This window comes from Hypomesus nipponensis, chromosome 28 (genome assembly GCF_054491055.1).
Source record: "Hypomesus nipponensis isolate SF chromosome 28, ASM5449105v1, whole genome shotgun sequence".
NCBI lineage: Eukaryota > Metazoa > Chordata > Actinopteri > Osmeriformes > Osmeridae > Hypomesus > Hypomesus nipponensis.
Genome location: NC_140388.1, coordinates 7,969,021 through 7,989,667, shown reverse-complemented (window position 1 = coordinate 7,989,667; position 20,647 = coordinate 7,969,021). Strand labels below are relative to the sequence as shown.

The 20,647-nt window shown below is 44.6% G+C and overlaps 4 protein-coding genes across 4 annotated transcripts; all 4 read left to right on the top strand.

The window, feature by feature from the left end:
- The first annotated feature begins 126 nt into the window (after window positions 1–126).
- Window positions 127–1,284, top strand: LOC146219850 (immediate early response 3-interacting protein 1). Its single transcript, XM_084695194.1, has 3 exons — window positions 127–286; window positions 518–619; window positions 762–1,284. Exons 1-3 carry the CDS (start codon window positions 196–198, stop codon window positions 815–817), a joined length of 249 nt encoding a protein of 82 aa, XP_084551320.1. The 5' UTR covers window positions 127–195; the 3' UTR covers window positions 818–1,284.
- Window positions 1,285–1,351: 67 nt separating this feature from the next.
- LOC146219849 (uncharacterized) lies at window positions 1,352–3,111 on the top strand. Its single transcript, XM_084695192.1, has 5 exons — window positions 1,352–1,765; window positions 1,896–2,059; window positions 2,187–2,420; window positions 2,557–2,766; window positions 2,904–3,111. The coding sequence occupies exons 1-5, from the start codon at window positions 1,527–1,529 to the stop codon at window positions 3,107–3,109; spliced, it is 1,053 nt and encodes a 350-aa protein (XP_084551318.1). The 5' UTR covers window positions 1,352–1,526; the 3' UTR covers window positions 3,110–3,111.
- A 1,328-nt stretch (window positions 3,112–4,439) lies between these two features.
- Window positions 4,440–7,214, top strand: LOC146219848 (uncharacterized). The gene is made up of 3 exons (XM_084695193.1): window positions 4,440–4,521; window positions 5,672–5,729; window positions 5,845–7,214. Exons 2-3 carry the CDS (start codon window positions 5,693–5,695, stop codon window positions 6,555–6,557), a joined length of 750 nt encoding a protein of 249 aa, XP_084551319.1. The 5' UTR covers window positions 4,440–4,521; window positions 5,672–5,692; the 3' UTR covers window positions 6,558–7,214.
- A 7,038-nt stretch (window positions 7,215–14,252) lies between these two features.
- LOC146219847 (protein shortage in chiasmata 1 ortholog-like) lies at window positions 14,253–20,464 on the top strand. The gene is made up of 21 exons (XM_084694787.1): window positions 14,253–14,644; window positions 14,858–14,933; window positions 15,042–15,171; window positions 15,285–15,375; window positions 15,636–15,832; window positions 16,019–16,181; window positions 16,318–16,423; window positions 16,508–16,649; window positions 16,730–16,819; window positions 16,908–17,037; window positions 17,179–17,273; window positions 17,397–17,633; window positions 17,772–17,810; window positions 17,943–18,449; window positions 18,625–18,807; window positions 18,917–19,093; window positions 19,317–19,409; window positions 19,572–19,765; window positions 19,845–19,917; window positions 20,022–20,091; window positions 20,254–20,464. Coding segments are annotated over exons 1-21 (2,991 nt in total). The 5' UTR covers window positions 14,253–14,642; the 3' UTR covers window positions 20,450–20,464.
- Window positions 20,465–20,647: the final 183 nt, after the last annotated feature.

Here is a 20,647-nt window from a genome sequence, read left to right as displayed (position 1 = left end):
TATACGTAATGGTTTTTAAATACATCCTCCCCGAACAGAAGTACGGTAACGCATACTGACTGGAAAGTGTTGGTAGAAGTCAAACACGTTCAAATTGTCCGTGCAAGGCTACCATACAGTTAGGCTACGTCAGGTGTAAATAGCTAGCTACTTGAGAATCTAACCAGCCTGCGAACACAGCAGACACATACTAACATGGCTTTTACATTATATTCGCTTATCCAGGCAGCGATTTTGTGTGTTAATGCGGTCTCCGTTTTACACGAAGAAAGATTTTTAAGTAAAAGTAAGTAGCCTAGCTAACCGGATCCTCAACGTTCTTTTAACTTTGCACTCTACTTAGCTAGATCAGTGTTTGTAGAGCTAATGTTAGCATATAGCCAGCTAACTAGTTAAACGAGTTACGGTAGCCTAGCTAGCCAGTTGACACTTTCACATTCTTGCTGAACAGCCAGTGATAATAATAATCATATCCGATGACTTGATATTTGCTGCTCTCTTACGTTTCCTTTACTAGTTGGTTGGGGTGTGGACCAAAGTGTAGGAGGATTTGGAGATGAACCAGGAATCAAAGTGCAGCTCATGAACCTTATCCGATCTGTCAGGACTGTGATGAGAGGTATCCTACAATAGTTATATTCTTTAATTAACTCTTAAATGGTGTAGCTCTATATTTCTTGCAACAAATGTAATGCTTTCTGAACAAAAGACTGTTGTATTTTGCTGACTGACACTCATAACGTCCGTATCTTCCCTTACAGTACCCTTGATAGCAGTGAATTCTGTCTGCATTGTTTTATTACTACTCTTCGGTTGAATAGAGATGACCGAAGTTGGACCCAAGAAAAATGTTAGCTGATGGATGTCTTCACAACTGTACCGCAAGAAACCCACTGTCTCTGTTTCGTTCTCTGGCTCTCACACACAGTGAAAAGTTGATTTCAAATGAATGTTAATGATGGAGCACAAACCAGTCTCAAAGAATAAATAGCCTGAGTAATATAGCCTACTGCAGTAAAGCAATCCAACGGTTCCTGTTTTATATTTGCATTTGGTTTCCTGTGTGGAAACCTAGAGGTGGACATGATCCGAATCATATGAAACCTGAAAGTTTATTGAAATAAAAAATATTTCTATGTGTGTGGTGGATACGGTTTTCCTACAACAATTTCATTGACTGGCCTGCTACATCAACGTTATGTTTACGTGTGTCTCATAGTGATGACAATTAATTTATGTTTGCCACAGAAACCTTTAAAATGCAATAAAACGTTTTAGAAACGACTTGCGTCTTCTCGTACGAAATTCTCGTCCGATGTTTGTCCATGTACTCTCTCCGTAGAGTAAGGTATATTTTGCTAATGGCCGTGTAGAAGTTCAACAAGTCTATAAAGTATCGCTATTATAAATAACGCTATGAGATTATTTGCCCTATAGGTAAAACTAAAATCAATACATTAGCTACAAAGAGCAACGTGTTTTTACGCTTGAGCATGACTTATTTGTGTCAGAATTAGCTCATAAGCATGGGGCTTCACAGCTACTTTGTTTTGGTACCACTTTCTTTAGCGTTTTATATGTTTTATGTACACATTTATCGCGTTCACCAACTACTGAAATCCAATGTGGTCTTCGACTGTCAGAGACTCCCAAATTTGGCGTATTTGTCAGTCAAGTATTTTGTTGAAGCTCTTCGGAAAAAAATGGGTCGCTTGCATGCCCGTGATGTCAAAGGTGAAGCTGCCATCACAATTATAAACTGCAGGTAATGCGAGGACACCGTCCTCACTCTATTTTAAAGTAAATCTCGAAAGATGTCCCACGTAGGCTACTGCAGGCAAATGAAGGTTTATGACATACAAATATCGAGCTTACACCGACTGCGTGTCTTTCAGACTAGACACTAAGGTCTTGAGGAGATTCTGCAGTGCAGCGGGATACGGTTGGGACTACCCAGACAGTGAATACCGAGACATCCCAATATGCTTCCCTGAGATCCTCTGTCTGAGGCTGGTGGTCATGGTCATATCTGCAGAATGGTTCAGGTTGAGTCCAATAGGTGCGACACCTACTTGTTAGGCAAATAAATGAGTTTACAGTGAAATATTCATATTTTATATACAAGGTTATAGCCTACATATCCCACCTTTTAGTATTTTCAGAGGATTTTTTCGCTCTTCCCTCAGGTCTGTTCCGGGTGTCCCAGAGGATAAAGACTTTTCAGCCCATAGATGAGTTGAAGAAGGGCCCTTTTGTACTGCAGGCTCATGTCATTGAATACCGGCTCGTCGATGCAGGGGTGGAGGTTGACATCACCCTCCGTGCTATTTCACGTAGCAGCCAGCCTGTATGGGAGAGTGTTCTGACGCTGCTCTCACACAACCAGGGAAAAGACAAAAACAAACATCCTTTATCGGAATGTGAGTACTTTTTTTAGTCATTTTGTTTAATTATAACAATGCATTTTCTTCGTAACTCACTTTTCCCATCAACGACAACCTCAATCACTTGTTTTGTCTATTTTCTCCTTTCTCTGTCACTTTTTTCTGTTAACAGTTCAAGCTGATTGCTTGGCTTCCGACGATTCAAAAAGGGGGGACATTTGTGTCCCGTGGACCACAGGACTAGGGTGCATCTGGACCTTTTCAGACTACTCCCCACATAGGTTACTAACTATCCCAGCCCGACTCATGGGCTACAAACGCCCCACAACTCCCAGTCTGTGGATGCTGTCAAAATGTTTGGCGGAAATAGAAAAGCACAACGGTACTCTTCCTTATGTTGGAAATTAATGTTAATGTTCTTAAGTGGAAACAGAGTGCGGTTGGACACTCCATTTGTATGATGATGGATGTTTTCCCGTGCCTAAATATGTTCCTTTCTTCCTGTGTTGGATTCCTTAGGAGCTGAAGTGTTGAGAGCCCCCATCTCTGTTAATGTCCAGTTCAAAAATCCTTTGGTAGCCCCTGGAAAGGTGGTCGTTAAGTTTTGGGAGACCACGCCAGAGGACAGACAATCTTCCAGAAAGGATTTAAGCTTCCAAGTGAGACAGCCCAGCACAAGCGCTGAAGCACCACTTCACCTCACAGGCCAGATCTGCAGGGGTTGAACGCTGAAAATGTTTGCATGATAAGGTGTTTCATATTTAGTTTTGTAATCGGGGGGGGGAAAGAGTGATTTACAATCACTCATACCATTCACATTTTACACATCATTTTTATTTGTGGAAACAGATCCGATGCTGCTTTCAAGTCCAGTTGTAAATGTCCTCTGTGGATTTTTTTCTACTGAACATGTGACAGAACACAAAGTCAACACTTTCAAAGTCAACCACATCCATTTGAGCAGAAACCAAGCTTTTGCTAATGCAGGTCTGGTCCCAGAGGGACAGAAGGCTTCTAAATATTTGATCTGTTTCATACTCTAGTTCTCTGCCTTCATGTATGTTAAAGTCTATCTCCTGTATTATTCATCACAAAACATTTGGTTCCAGGGTAACAAAGAGAAGAGATTTTAAGGCTAGCCTTTACATGTATGTGGGGAAAATGTTTTCCTAATATGAGCTGTAGACAGGAAGGAGTAAATAAAAAGATGCTGATCCCTTAAATGTGCCAGAAAATCTATATTTATGTTACTGTTATGTCATATTTGTGTCACGGAAATGCATGTCTGAAGATTGGAAGATCAAAGTCACATTTGTTTTAATTTTTAACATGTGGGCTTGGATGCGTGCCCTAAGGGACGACAAACATGGTTATCCTAACACGGTTTGGAAAGCTCCCATCTTTGTCTTGTCAATAGGTATCATCAATGCCTATCCTTCGACCTTGTGATGATGAATGTGTTGTGTGAGTGTAGCCATTGTAGCATCCCATGACTGCCCCTCCCTTCAGCAGAGTGTCGGCTTTGTGTCGTGTGAGGAGTGCTAGGTGTGGGGGCAGCGCAGGCGGGCGAGGGGGGAACCGGCCTGAAAGAAGCGCCGCTCTGTCTTAGACGGCTCCTCACATCACAGAACAGAAAATTCAATCAAGCCCCGTGATGCTCGTCTGTCGTCTGACTGACTGAGGCATGGGATCTGAATCTGAGCCTGCCGTCATTTTGAAGACTCACCAGCCCTGTGGAGGACCTTCACTCTGCATTTGGTAAATATGCGTGTGTCACTTGGTCCGCTTGTCTGGGTCCTGTACAGACACAACTGGATTTTCAGGCCGTGGTAGGTTTTATATAGCTATATATGCAGTGTGGTGCTGTGACTTGTTGGTAATGTGTAGCTCTGCTTTATGTATTTATTTTTGATTGTGTTGTTCCTGTCTTACCATTGCAAATACTTCTTATCTGAGGATCACTTGTTTTTGAAAAATTGACTTGACACACAGGTGCTAAATGTCTTATTTCCTGTTGTCCTTTTTAGCTGCTAAACGAGCTGTATTAGGTCCCATCCAAGGTCATCATGATGAGACAGGTGACAGACTTTTGGAATGCTTTAAAGAGATGGAAGCAAGACTACAGATGGTACAATAGGTAAGAAACAATTGATTTTACAAGTGTATATATATATATTTGACATCGTAGAATGAATAAACCAAATTTGTTATACATTTATGGTTATACTTTGAAATGTTCAATATACGTATGTATTATACACAATAATGACTAATAATAAACAAACATGCACAATAGCTGAGGCGAAATAAGTTTGCGGGATTACGCTATGTCAAGTCCATAGACTCAGACATTGTAACTCACAGTGTCCGAACCTTCCACGAAGACAGTGCTTTTCATTAGAAACCAGAACAATATAATGGTAAAATGGTGTTATGTTGAATCATGGGTGAATTATTGATGTCTCCACCAGCAGCCTGTGTGGATCATGTTGGATGTTGCCTGTACTTGTACTCATCATCTTTGTGTCATTATTCATTTATGGAGCCCCTATTCTGTCATGCATAGAATGTAGTCAAGTGTAACAGGGCCAATCCGTTAAGCCATGGGACGTATTCCAAGTGTTTATGAGTCCGCAAACCGGAGGAATGGTGGAACCGCACTGACTAAAAGCTTGTGTGTGGGTGTGTTTGTGTGTGCTTATGTGTTTGTATGTACAGTATGTTGTATGTGAGTTTGTTTGGATAGTATAGGTTTGAGGAGAACCATGTTTTTTGTCACTTAGGTGCTCTGTGTGTGTGTGTGTGTGACAGAGAGAGAGCGAGAGAGCGAGAGCGAGAGCGAGAGCGAGAGAGAGAGAGAGAGAGAGAGAGAGAGAGAGAGAGAGAGAGAGAGAGAGAGAGAGAGAGAGACTTTTATAGCAACTATCCCTTCCATTCCTTGCTTACTGCACTTTAATGGAGATCACCAGGTTCCTCTGTCTTGAAAGGGTTTCTATCCTCTGGGAAATAGTTATTTTTGCTACTTTGAAAGTACTCACTTAATTTATTTATCTTAAAAGGGCAAATCTAACTGGAAGCCTCTTTCTTCTTTGTACCATTAATCCTATCTGTTATTAGAACAAACTACTTCACAGTTATATTTATTTTTCCTTTATATGCAATTTTTATTATTCTTAAATGTAGTAAACCAATTTGAAATCCCAACCATGGAAACAATTGTTTTGCAGACAACCAGATAAAAATAATTCTGCTACTATTGAATTAAATAAAACAAAAATTGCCTGCAGGTGGATTCAAAAGCACTAAGCATGGTTTCTGAAGACAATCATTGCAAAGCCCAAGCAGGTATGTTTTTCCCAAGGCAGAACATGTTTTGTACGAGAATCCATGGATATGTCTTGGTCTGGTCACTCCAGGTGAAGTGCATCACAAACACTTCCTGTTTCTTTCTCCACTGCAGTCCAGCGTGCCACAGACAAGTACATGAAGAAACACAGGAAGGGAGAGAGCACCCTCCACCTCTCTTCCCCGACCGGGGGGAGCAGAGTGAGAGTGTATGACGACTGTCAGAGGGTCGCATATGAGGTGTTCCCAGGTGGTGCCCACCCCACGGAGAACGGTACCCGTTCCCAGGGCCCCGACGCCCTGGGCCAGGTCGGCAGCCCCAACAGCGGAGGGAAAGCGCCCTGTCCGTCAGACGGAGTCCCGAACGGCAGGGGCCAAAGAGACATAAGAGACCAGAGATGTCTAAAGGACTCTCTATCCACTCTGACATGTGACACGACCAGTGAGACCTGCTTCGGCGCCGAGGACAACTCCACGGACGCGCACGAGACTCTCACGGAGACCTCCACCTTGACCTTCGTGGACGCCCACACCGGCGACGAGTCGGGGGAGATGCATAGCATTCTGGGAGTCGAAGTCCACGTCAAGGAGTTTGTCCTCATCGACGACGACGACGACGGCGACATGTCGCTGAGGGAGAAGACCGTGACGGACATGTCCATCATGGATGGCAACGCGGCAGACCTGGTGTGCGGCCGGCTGCTGTCCACCTCCAGCGGATCGCTCTCCGAGAGCAAGGAGGAGAATCTGCCCCCCCAGACCTCCCCTGTAACGGAAACAGAGACCCCAGCCAAACAGCAGCGCTGTTGTTTTTGTGCCATACTGTGACCATGCCAACACCACAGTACTAAGGAAGTACTGGGGTGGTGGGCAATTATGTTACGTTTTTTTTTTTTTTTACCGCTTTTCTCTATAGTGATACTCTCGATTGTTTAGTGTAGGCTTTGGTTCATATTGACAAAAACACAAATGACACACTCACACCTTCTTCTCACTTATCTGCACTCATTTGCACGTGTGACCTGTGTGAATGTGATGTCTGCTGCAGTTTAGAAGATGTGACACGTATGAATGCACAGTCGTGTCAGTGGTATATGTGAATATAGTGCATGCATGTAGTAAATAAATCACTTGAACTCCAAATTATTTGAATTACGTCAAGAACACATCACCAGGTTTCAGTGGGTGAGAAAACACATAACAAATAATTAATATGACTATGTTTGCTAATATTAACAGTAATTAACACTCTGGGTTAAAAGCCCCACAAAAGTTTTGTTGGGACTTTTTTTAACGTATATATTTTTTTACAGTGCTTGTGTGTTCTTACATCAACATGATCTAAATGATGGACTACATGGGTAGTAACATACATGTTCTTGATTTACATTTCCAATAAACCTTTCATACCTGCATGGTGTGGACCTTTTGTGAAATGCATTTCAGTTGTTTCATGAAGTTTACCTTGAATGGATATCAGACAAAAATCATGTAAAACGTTTTTTTAAATGAAACAGAGATTTATATTTAGTCATTTTAGCAGACGCTCTTATCCAGAGCGACTTACAGCAAGTACAGGGACATTCTCCCCGAGGCAAGTAGGATGAAGTGTCTTGCCCAAGGACACAACGTCATTTGACACAAACCAACAACCTTCTGATTAATAGTCTGACTCCCTAACCGCTCAGCCATCTGACCTCAGACAGGACACACAGAGCAGCAACTTCTATTTGACACCTTCACATGGTATCAACGAGAGAAGGGCCTAGTCATTTCTAGGAAACGGAGAGATCAGAGATCTGTTCCAGAGACTCCCATGTCACTTCCATGTCACATCTGCAGTGTTGTGCCGTATTGCCGCCCCCTATAGGACACTTCTGGTAGTGTCCTCTGAGACGTGCTGCTGGGTTGTTTCAAGGATGGGCTGGCCCTAATCAGCCCACAGCAGCAGGCGGTTGTGGAAGGTGGGGGCTCTCGTTGGTTGGGGTAGAGAGACCCCTACCCAGGGCTCTGGTGGAAAGAGAGATAGCAAGCCGAGGAAACTAATCTCCCCCTCCCACACATCACCATGCCAGCTTAACACCCAGTTTCAGCCACTGGGAACACTGTACGGTGGTGAAGGATGGTGTTAAGTGGTCCTGACCTTGATGTAAAGTATTGGCATTGACAGGGAGCTCTTACAACCTTATGTCAAACACTGTGGACAACAGGTGTCAAGAAAAGGTATGTTGTTTTCTGGGGGTTAAAAAAGAAAAACGTGTTTGACATTTTGTATTGCTTCTATTTCATACTTAGCATTAATCCTGATGGGAATTTGGTAATCATACTCACTGAGTTATCTTTAGTTTGTCTGTACTTCCCTGTTGACATGACCGTTTACATTCATCAAATTAAACCTCAAGCAGGTTCCAGGGGCCAAATTTAGCTCTTATCAGCTGACACATGACTGTGCAAATTCCCCTGCACTCTACTAGTGACCCCAGAGCATAACGAAGACCATCCCCCATGTGAACAACACAGCGGGAACGAAGACATGACAGACTAGCCCGCAAACCACCAGCTCCCAGAGAATCATCCAAAAAAGAAGACAGTTGGAAGTCCGTGTGACCTCAGATCACTCTGGCGCCCTTTTCTCATCATCATGGCTATCAAGTCCATTCAGAAGCCGGGGTCCTCTACAGAGCGGAAATCAGGAACGGTGGGGATAAAAATGAGCATCTCCCGCTGTGTTTGAGAGCGGGAGGGCGATGCATCTCGAGATGAAGCGCTGGGGAGCAGCTGTTGTGACTGCCGCCTGTCTTTTGTGCACCTTTTCAGGTAAACATGTCTAAATAACTCCAGAGTGTGGACTCGTGCACAGCTCTTAGACAGTGATGCACCAGCCTCATGTGCAGAGGACACGTTGAAAATGTTTCTCGAGAACGCTGATGGTGAAAGATAAGATCTTGAACCAAAAACAGGTGTGATGTTGACGGTTGTTATTTATCGGGTTGTAGACTTCAACGTGGCCGGTCAGATTGGGGATGTGTGTGCCACTTGTCACGCCAACGCTACCTGCGAGGACAAGTCAGATGGCAGTGGGAAGATGTGTAAATGCATGTATGGCTTTGTCGGAAACGGCAGAATTTACTGTCAAGGTGCGTACCCTGAATAGGCTTAGGCGCATCTCTTACGCAATCTTCTCACTTACCATGTAAACAGGTTAAAGCAGGTTTCCTTTCTTCCTTTTGCTTTGGTTTAGATAAAGATGAATGTCAAACAGGGGCCACTAAGATATGTGGATTGCACACTTCCTGCCACAATACCTATGGCAGCTACTACTGTACCTGTCAGGCAGGCTACAGCCCTTCCAACAGTCTGGTCATCTTCATCCCCAACGATGGCACTCACTGCCAGGGCAAGTTTCAATTGTGTTTCTGAAGATGACTGAATGGATATTTTACTGTTATAGTGTATTTGGTGAGAGACACATTGAGTCTTTCGCTAGGTTTTCATACTGTAGTCTTTAGAGTTAAAAGACGTTATCTCATTTAATGAATGAAAACACCCAGGTCATTCTTCTGAAATCATTCGTCACCGTGTTGGTGTTTCAACTGACCCCGTTTTGAGATCTTAACCCTTTCTCTGTCTGTCTGTAGACATCGATGAGTGTAGGATACCGGGGATCTGTGGAGAGGGGGGTCAGTGCAGGAACCTGCAGGGGACGTTTAACTGTCACTGCCAAGTTGGATACAAGGTTCACAATGGAACCGAGCCCTTTCACCCACGCCAAGACCAGGCCTTCTGCAAAGGTAACAGACCTGAATAACAGTTATGACACAGTAAACACTTTACTATGCCACAAATGATTGTTGGACATTTGACAAAATTGTTCAGTTATAAGCCTTTTCCTGTGACACAAATGTCTTTCAGTCATCGACTGTGGGGATCCCCCATCTGTGAACGATGCAGTGCAGCTCTCCGGCACGGGAACACACTATGGAAGCGTGGCTAGGTTTGGCTGCGAGGAGGGCTTCCTCTGGAGGAGTGGAGACGGCACCTCTGTGTGTGGGGGGGATGGCCAATGGATTGGTCCAAGTCTGGTCTGCGAAGGTAACCTCGTTTCTTCACTTCATTTGTCATAACGGCTATGTGGAGGAAAGCTGTGATGGTCAAAACATTTCTTCACACGTCTGAATTTGCTCTCGAGCTGTTTGCCTGTTTGTGAAGGAGAAAGCTTTCAGATGGAGTGTTCTTTGTTTTGCCTCCCAGAGGTGGACTGTGGTGCCCCCCCAGGCCTCCCTCACTCAGTCATGTTGTGGGATAACAGGTCCAGCATGGGCTCTGAGGTGGTGTATCAGTGTAGCTCTGGGTACCACAATGTGGGACAGGGAAACGTCTCGGTTTGCACTGCCAGTGGGCAGTGGAACAAAACAACGTTTTTATGTCAAGGTAAAAATAAATCACTTCAAGTTCATGTTTTTTCTTATCTTGTTTTGATTCCAAGCTCCAACTGATCATGGTCAGATTAACGTTTGAGCAATCAATTATGAATGAAGAAAACGTGGTACTTCTCAAAGTCCTAAACATCTTACTGATGTACTATTGTCATTACTACACAGTCTACTGAACTGTAATCGACGGAGTATTTGAGGTACTTTAGGGAAAATACGTCAGTCCTACCATGATGCATTTTTCCTTAGAGGTGTCATGTGGAGATCCTGTTATACTGCCCCACACTGGACAAAGGTGGAATGGCAAAACCACCCCGGGAAGCAATGTATTCTACTACTGTAAGAAAGGATTTTTTATTGAAGGTGGAGTGAATCTGTCCCACTGTACAGAAAGGGGTTTCTGGACTAAGCCAAGCTTATCATGCAAAGGTATTCTAATGTACCTAAACTTTTAACATGAAATGGTGGAATTGACTGGAATTACATTGTATTCATGACTGAAAGGAAAGCAGATCTTTTTAATACACAGGTTGTTCCAGAGTTAGAAATTCAACCAATCCTGTTAACTACAATGGATCTATTAAGCTATTCTGTGTTGTATCACTGTGCTGCTTTTCTTCCTAGAAATTGCATGTGGGAACCCCCCTGCACTGCCCCACACCATGCAGGTATGGGGGGGCCGCTCTAATCTGGGCAGCAGTGTGTTCTATTACTGTAAAGATGGATTCTATCGTGAGAAAGGAAACAATGTGTCCTTTTGTGCAGAAACTGGTTACTGGACTCATTCAACATTGTCATGCAAAGGTAAAATGTTATCTGAAGTCTCCTTTTTATATATTGAACACTTGAAATACTTTTTGGAGATCCAAATTTCCTGTGTTTTGCCTCCCAGAGGTGGACTGTGGTGCCCCCCCAGGCCTCCCTCACTCAGTCATGTTGTGGGATAACAGGTCCAGCATGGGCTCTGAGGTGGTCTATCAGTGTAGCTCTGGGTACCACAATGTGGGACAGGGAAACGTCTCGGTTTGCACTGCCAGTGGGCAGTGGAACGAAACAACGTTTCTGTGTCAAGGTGAACTTTTTTTATTCGATTCAAATATTGTTGTTCTTGGTCGTTTCTCGACGTCTCACCACCCTCATCACCCATTTGAATTCCAGAGGTTGAGTGTGGGGAGCCTCCGTTTAGACCCCATTCTAAGGTGATCTGGGACCATGTATCAAGGATAAACAGTGTGGTTTACTACCTATGTGACGAAGGATATTTTCTCTCAAGTGGTAAAGACTATACTGTGTGTGGAAAAACAGGGTTTTGGGAGGAGAATGACCTACAATGTGAAGGTGAACCACTTTCATCTCTAAAGACTGATCACAGTGGCTTCTATGAAATGCTATTTTGTTCCTATAATTAGTTTGTAATCATTCAGTCAAACTGTACTTCTGTATCTGTCATTCTATGAACTTAGTCTAACCAAGACTAAATGATCCCCATATGTAGAGATAAACTGTGGTCGTCCACAAATCCTTCCAAATACTAACATGCTGTGGGACATTACAACTGGACTGGGGAGTATGGCTGAGTATGTGTGTATGGATGGATTTTACAAAGACACTGGAAACAGTCTCTCAGACTGTAAAAAATCAGGACAGTGGGAGAAGGTGACATTGAAATGCAAAGGTAACGTAACAATCCCCCGCTCTAAAATGTTTTTTTTTTTTATGTTGTCGTATTGTTTGGATAAATGCCATTCCAGAGTTTTCTCTTCACAGCTGATCCGCACACCACCATTGCGTAGTATGCACTGTGTACAAGTATCTACTGTGTACTTCAGTGCGCACACTGTAGTGTACCAGTTAGTGGTCCTCCGAGGCTCCCGGAGAACAGTTTGACTTTGGGATACAATGAGGCTTGTTTCCGCACCTCCTCCCCTGCTCCAGTGGAGGGTGGTGTCGCGTTGATCAAATCTGGCAAAACCTTCCCACGGCCTCTCATATCTGACTCGGGCCTTCTTTTTTTTATTATTTTTCTCTACCAATAGGAGCAAAGAAAGCATATCTTCTTAATTAAACTGTTTATTACACATTTTTTTAACATACTTTTTTATTTTATTTTTTTACTAAAAATTGAAAAAAAAGCTCCAAGCTTCAACTGATCACGGTCAGATTAACGTTTGAGCAAACAATTATGAATTAAGAAAACGTGGTACTTCTAAAAGTAAAATTACTTTAAAAATTACAAAAAATAAAAAAAATACAATTTCTTCTTATTTGTGTCTTCAGCTAACTGTGGCCCTGCCCCACATCCTGTGAATTCTGAAGTGATTTGGCACAACAGGAGCGCTGCCCTCCATGGCTGCATGAAGGGACACCACAGCTGGAAGGGCAGCAACATGTCTGTGTGCGACGACACTGGGAAGTGGCAGGAGGCCACGTTGAGATGCAGAGGTATTTGTCACGAGCAAACAGATTAAATCCCCCTCAATTGAAATATTGCTGTTATGATCTGTTATAATCATGTTAGGATGATTATATGCTCTGACCTTTCAGAAATCAAGCCAGCCATCAGCGAACTGGCAGTTTTTAATGACAAATGCTTAAGATGGAAAGCTGAGAAATATGAAGAGGACACAGAAAATTACAGAGTGAGCTATTAGTAATTTAACTTATATTTGACACGACAACGTATTGTTTCTAATCATAGACAACGTAGCGGTGTCCCCCATCTGTGTAGGTAGTTTTCAGTGGATTCAGAAGCTATCAAAGGAACTTTCATGATAAGAGGAAGACGTCCCTGGCCTCTGATGCAGACCAACTGGAAGTATGCCTGGATCTTCTTCCTGTTACTAACTATACCATCACAGTCACTGCGGTGTCTGCCAGGTTCACCTCGACTGTCTCAGCGAACACCAGTTTACAAGGTAGAAACAACCCCAATACTCACTATCATACACACATACAAAGCATTGGGACTTCAAACTTACTGTTGCGTTTCAAAGGAAGATTAAAATCATATTCTTTGTCAAATGTAATATTGTTAATATTGCAGATACGTTCATCCAAATCAGTGTAGTTCTTTATATGCAGTCAAATGCTCTACCACTGTGCAATACATACAATGGGACATATTCAATCTTGTCATGCTGATAGTTCCTCAAGCACCAGAGGTCTTCTACAGGGAATTCGAAACGCCGTTTCCCAATCTGTGGTTACGCAGATCGGCCAGCACCCTAGACCCAATCAGGTACTGCAGACTTGTTTCTATATCTTTCAATTATTTTCCAAACTATTTTCCTTGTCAAATCTTATCTGCAAGAAAAGCGTGTTCTGAACTGACACTCAAGTCTGAACACAAAAAAAAAAAAAAATCTAATTCCCCTTGTCTTTTTGTTGGCAGTTATTACCAGGTGTTTGTCTTACCTCTGGAGGGAACCCTTGTGTTCGACTGCACCTCTCCCAAGAACCCAGACTTCCTACGCCAGAGGGGCCTCCATGGACAGTACATCACAGCACAAGTCCATCTGAAGAATATAGGGAGAGAGATGAACTTCAGTGTGGGGGATGCACACTACTATGAAGGGTACTACAATGCTCCCTTACTCTATGGCACAGATTACTACATCATCTTACGAGCTGTCAGTCAGTGGAGAGAGGTAAGAGATATTCATTGAGATATATATATATATATATATATATATATATATATATATATATATATATATATATATATATATATATATAAGGTAAAGCAGACCCTGTGCAACGGTATGGACTTCTGGTAACTGTAGTTTTATCTCTGTTCTATGCTCTGCAATTTCACAGGCTTTTAAACATTCTTGTGTTCTTTGGGCAAAAGTGAGAGGTAAGGAATTATTTCACTGTCTTAATCGTTTTGTGGTTCATGCTGTAAATGATGGTCACATGTCATGATGTGATTGTGTATTTTTTCTTCTGTTACAGGAACATCTTACGTGATGATGATGTCAGCAGTTTTTGTTTGTGCAGCAATTGGACTTTTGGCCACAGTCGTTATTGTAGGATACTTGTACACTACTTTTACAAAGACGCACTGTTGTTTTAGATGTGGTCAATCCAATTAAAGTTTAAAGTAGGCATACAGTATGTACTCACTCAGACTGGTTTGACATGTTCTATGTTCCTTTTTACAGTTTATGAGTATATGCCTAATGCGTGACATTTTGCAACATCGACTTGTAATTTTACCACTAATGTATAGTAGCATTAACAGTGTAATGTATTTGTCATTTAAATGTAATTTCATGCAATAATCAATAAACGCATGTAACTGGAATACATTAAGTAATTTGCACTTCTCTTAATGCCAAAAACAATCAGAAAATAATTTAAATATTTCACGCGTCTCGGTTGTGCTTTGCTTTGTAAACCACAGCGCACGAGTTTGCTATAAATCAGACTTTCTACGAAAACAACTTGAAGGCGGGCTAGTTTTACTGAAGTCGCCAAAATGTAAGCTTTACAAATGTGTTTATTAAAACTACATGTAAAATGTAAAACAAAAGACTTGTTGACAAACATTTTTCTGAAACTTACTAGCTAGATGAGCAAATAGGTCATCTGAACAGGCCTCTGCAATGATGTAGCGAAAGTTAGCTCCCTAGCCGATAAAACAGTTTGACTAGTCATCGTGCCATTGCTGTATGCCCTATTTTACTGTTCAAGGTCTGAGGAAGAGTGTGGCGTCTCCAGATCTATCTTTCCAGCAATCAGATATAGAGCTCTTGACTATGTTTGTGAGGTGAGAAAGCCCTCCTCCCTTTCTCTTGAGCTAGGCTAGGCCTAATGAGTTGTACTGAGCTTGCAAGCTAGTTAACATACGGACTACGTTGGCCTGTTCTCAATTCAGGCTTCTACCAGGCAGAAGTTGACGATGCACCTGTTTGCCCTCCCAATGCCCTATAACCTAGACAACAGTGACCTTTACCCCCATACTGGAAACCTCCCTGAAGTGACCTTCAGGAAACCGTGGATTAGAGGTAGGTTCTCACGAATTGACGAGATGGCTGGCAAAATAATCTGTCAGTAGGCCTAATCACTGTAAATTATGTTATCACCTTAACTGCTTTCACTGTTCCTTCTTTTTTGACAGGGAATGTAATATCAACCTGCAAACTGTCAGTCAGTGGATCGGTGCTTGCTGACTTGGGAATTAATGGTCGACAAGCAGACTCATTGGAAAAGTAAAATGTTATTTAAAAAATCTAGAAGCACCTTTATAATTTACATAATTTAGATGTAAATTATGTTCCGTGAATTTATGTGTTATGTTATGCCAGGTGCTTGCATTGTCTTGTCTTAAGAATTTCAGTGCCCAGTCTAACCTTGTGTTGTTCTGTGTACCTGACAAATAAAATACTTGAACTTTAACGGCTATATGTTTACTCAAACCTTTTAGTAATCAACTGGGGGCAGATGTAATGTATTTTCTGTTGTTGTCCAGTCTGAATGTGAAGGTGACCCAGGCAAAGGGGGCTGCTGTGGATGTGATACCGAGCTCCAATCCCAACTCCCAGGTGCTGGACAGAGCCGAGCCCTACTGGCTCCTACGAGAGGCTACAGAACAGGGGATTTCTCTCTGTCAGGAAGTCTTCAGCAAGAGCACAGAAGTGCTGATGGGCCAGAGACTAATCGACAAGGGTATATTGTGAATTCATAGTATTATCTGCCAGTGTTGGATATAAAATCAAGATTTGACCCTTTTATAACCCAAGGAATTGCACAGAGAGGGATTCCCATATCCCATAGATGAGGACCTATAACCAGCCTTAACCCTCAAAGGATCTCTTGCCTGTTTTGTCTAAATGGTAGCACCCCCTTCCACAGATCTCCTCGTACCAGAAGAACTTCTGTTTGTCGATTGCTTGCCCCAGTTCAGGACGCACCTGCCCACGCTGAGGGCCAAACTAGCCAGGCTCCGGACCCTCCCTGTGCCTGACCCTCTGCTCAGCCCCACAGGGGGCTACCTCTCCGAGGACACCATGCTCCGGTAGGTGCCGTGTGAAGGGACCATGACCAGCCCGCTGCTCATCTCCAGCCTCCTGGAATGTCTCAAACACGGAGTGGAGGTTGTCAGAAAGGGAGACATCGATATCATGAATCCATTTGTTTCGATATCTTCTTAGGCACTGTGCAAGTTATGAGGTACCTCGTGATGAAGAGCCAGAGAGCACAGAGACATTTTCTAACACTGAGGAAATATTCAGTAAAGAAATAGCGTCGATCGAAGAGGTAATATGGAGGAGAATGACATATATATAGGTGCCAAATGATGACTGAAACCTTTATACTTAGTCAATATTTGTTTTCTTACAGTCTCTGCTGCTGCCTGTTGAGATGGACATCTGTACACTCAAGACCGAATATGGCATTTCTTTTCCAAACCCCCGCGATGTACTGAATGTTACTCAGGAGTTGATGGATGATTGTATCTCGTGGTTGGATCTACAATGTGCAGGTGTAGTGCTGCGTCTGGAGCTGTTATTCTAGGGATCCAAGCTGTTTGCTCGAATCTTTTTTTTTTTTTTCATCCCTCAGATACGCATCCGTCTGTGGATCTATCTCAGTTTGAAGTGTCAAACAGGCCAGGCATTTCCTGTCCCTATACAACCGATCTCAGGTCACCAGGTACAATTTTATTTCCCTGTGACGTTAAGGAAAACCTATATGAGTGTGCTGTGTCTGCTTGCTGATGAAGGTTCGTGTTTACGAGCAGGCCATCTGATGCTTCCTACTGAGTTAGAGATGGACCTGCCCCTGACCCCAACTCCTAAGATCAGCCTATCCCAGATGTGTATGTCTCCTGCCAAGATCCCAGCTGAGCAACTGTCTCCCGTCTATAGGAAGTAAGTCACGCACCGTCACGTAGCCAGGAATTCAAGGGAGAAAAAAAAAATTGTTCATTTGATCAATCGACACCAGCAACCAAGAGTGAGGCCACGAGCCGTGTGTGGTTTCCGTTGCCTATGTGACTGTCTGTGTTCTAGTTGTTTCGTGTCCGAGAGAGAGCAGGAGGAGATGGAGAAGACTCTGTGGATGGCAGAGAGACACACACAACTAGTTTTGGGATTCCTGCTAACGGGTAAAAGCAATTCTACAGTTCGGGCTTCCATTTATCCCTCGCCTCAGTGCGAGAAGAAGGCAGTTTGACCGCACAGCAAATGACGACGCGTGTTTTCGTGTGACCCTCTTGCATTTCCAACAGAGCCTGTGTGGTCTGGACCTGCAGTCCGCTACCAGCCCCTGACACAGGCCTTGACACTAGTTACCACGGGCCAGTCGAGCTCTGTTGACATGGAAACGGATCCACCAGCACTGTCCGAAGGGCTGACTGGTTGCCATGACTTCACGGAGAGCATGAGCTCTGAGCGTGCTTGTGTTATTGGTGCTTTGAGGGATGAGATGGAGGATTTCACACCTTTGTCCCCCAGCCAAATGGACTGTAAGCCCTCCCTCCCTCTTTCAGTAGATCGTGGCAACCGGCCACACTGCACATCCTGTCTCACCTTCACTTGAATATGTATTTCATGTCAGTGAACATTTAACACGCTGTTTCTTGCCATGCTTGATGTTTTCCCAGATATCCTGAATGAGTCTATTGACAATTCCGCTCGTTCCGGTCAGTTCCATATCATTGGGGTTGTGCTTTTGGTTGACAGCAGAAGTTTACCCTTTCAGTATGCCTGGTTTTCAGAAGGGCCGCAAGAGAAGGCTGTAACATTTTTCTTCCCCGTGTCTCCTGAACCTCCAGGGCCATCCAGCAAGGTAAAGGCCAAGTCCACGCCAGAGACTCCGCCTCCTCTAACACCACAGCCTCACCAGGAGAGCCAATCAGCTGCAGGCGAGATCGCAGGAGGAACGGCTATCTCCTCCAGCGATGACGTTATGAACAACGCTGTGTCTGATTTCACTGCGCTCCTCTCCAATGACAAAGCCAGTTCTGCAAATACAGCTGGGGGTTCAGTCTGTGTTGGCCCTGCCTCCCAGGAGAAATCCAACCAGCTAGTCAGACCTGGGAGAAGGGATGACATCCAGCCGATTCAGGGTGCCAAATCCCCCCGACTGACCTCCACCTGTAGGCTCACCCCTACCCCTAGGCTCATCCCACCCCCCAGGCCCTGTGTGGGAGACCTCCACAGGAGGGTCCCTCGGACTGACCCTCCAGAGGGTCTGGACCCCCTGTCCAGCTTCATGATGCTCAGGTCCCTAAAGAGAGCACACGTCCCTGTGGTGCCTCAGAGGGGCTCCAGCCCCCCAGGTACGCAGGCTGTGGGGTCCTGTGCCATGCAGTGCGGTTGGAGCACGTAGATATGCTTTATAGGATGGTTTGTTTCCTGATAGGGTCATACTCTGCAACGAATGCTAGATTTAATTTAAATTTGATTTTTAGTATGGTTATATTGTCTACATTTTTGGACCTTTGACTTTATTAGTTCATAAGGGGAGCCAAACACCACAGCCACCTGTGATGCAACAGAGGGTGGGCCCAGATACCAAGCCAGCCTATGAGAGACCCGCAGTCACAGGAAGTGAAATCAGAGTCCAGGAAACGACCAATAAGATAGCTGTCCCCGATGACAGACACGACAGCAGGGTGATCGAGGTTCAAGCCACAGGTATAGTGTCCCTGGTGAAGGTACAATTCCGCCTCTTCCAACAAATAAACACAAAGTCAAACACATCGGCCCAGTGCGTTTGACCCCTGTCCCCTCCCCCGGCCTGTAGAGAGCCAGTGGCGTGCGTTTAGCGAGCTGAGGACTCTGGCCCGAGTATGCCTGTCCAGGGCTGGGGACCTGGGCCTCAACACTGCAGCCTGCCAGGACTTCCTCAGCCTGGCTCCAGACCACTCCCGCTTCCTCCTCAAGCAGCAGGAAAAGGAGCTCAGTCTGGGGCAGGACCGCGGTGAGACAGGACAGGCGTTACCTCCCACCAGCACACACCGCACCATAGGCATAGAGGGCTTTGGGGGGGGGGGGGGGGTCACCTTTGATGTCTGCAGAAGGTGTCGCGTAATCTCTCCAAGGGCCCACATTGCTCCGAAATGTTTGGCTGACCTTTTCGAAACCCGGGGAAATCATTGGGAGATTAACGAGGCTTGTCGTTGATCCTGTCAATGTCACGGCAGACCGGGAGGAGATGTATAACCAGGTGGCTGTGATCCATGTCCTGGTGACGGTGAAGGAGCTGCTGCTTAAGTGTGACCTCGACACTGCTGTGGGTCAGTATTCAGCCTCCGGCAGGTTTGGGATATTTAGTGGAGATGACAGATAATCTGACGTTGAATGGGCTCCAATACGTCACAGTTTAAATGTGTAAAATGACACTTTTTCCCTCGTTCAAGCCATCCTGTTTTCTCTCCTGTTGTGTGGTGTTGTGCCAGACTTCCTGTCCAGGGCCAGTGAGACGTGTGTGGGCCAGGACCAGGGCCAGGGTCTGGGGCAGCTGGGCCGGAGGCTGCAGGTTCTCCTGTTCCTCAGCCATAGGAACCAAGAACCTAACCCCAAGATCCTGGAGATGCAGGAGCACATAACCGCCTGGTTACAGAACGGAAAGAGCCACAACCAGGCGTCCAAAGTCAGCCTTCTACATCAAGACAGCATCAGACCTTTGTCCTGCTTCTTAAGTGTTTTTACTGATTTTGTCTGTGTTGTAGGTTCTGGTTATTGTAACATCAGGGTCAGACTTTTCTAAAGCCATTATCATCAAAGGCCTAACCCAAGCCACAGGTATGGAAATGAGCTTTGACCAGGTACATAGCATAATCTACAGCCATAAATGTCAAGAAATCTTTTTGTATCGTAAGTTGTGCGTGTGTGGGTGTGTGTTGCAGGTCAGACTGTATCTGCTTTGTGTCCTGAGGAGGGCAGGTTGAAGCTGGATAAAGCCAGAGTCTTGAACAGGTAGCCCTCTTAAATCTTTCCCTGAACCGCAACGACAAACCATATTCACAAACGACTTCTTGTGAGGGTGAGGAGAATCTTCCTCTAAATGCCTTCTATGTGTTTGTCGGTGTGTGCGTGTCGGGATTTGTGCGTGTCGGTATGTGTGTGTGTGTCACCCAGCCTGCGCGGCAGCATGTGTGTGTTGGTGTGCGGCCAGCACGTGGGCGCAGACTTCCCCTGGCAGAGCTTGTCTCTGGTGGTGGAGTACGACCACACGGCCCCCTCCCCCTGGGCATCTGTCTGCCGTGAGAGGAACATCTGCTACATGACCTTCCGCACCAGCCTCCACAACACCAGTCAGTGCTGTTCTAACTAAGGCCGGAAACCACTAGATGGTGTCTGGGGGAAAAAAGTACTGGAGAATGTCAAGTGCTGCAAGTACTTTTCACAGAGTGAAAGGTTCCGTCATCAAGTTTTCTTTCGAGGGTTTTCCTTCAAGGCTTTTTCATATCTTGATATTTTGGCGGATGTGTGTGTCTGTGTGTGTGTGTGTGTGTGTGTGCGCATCCCTCAG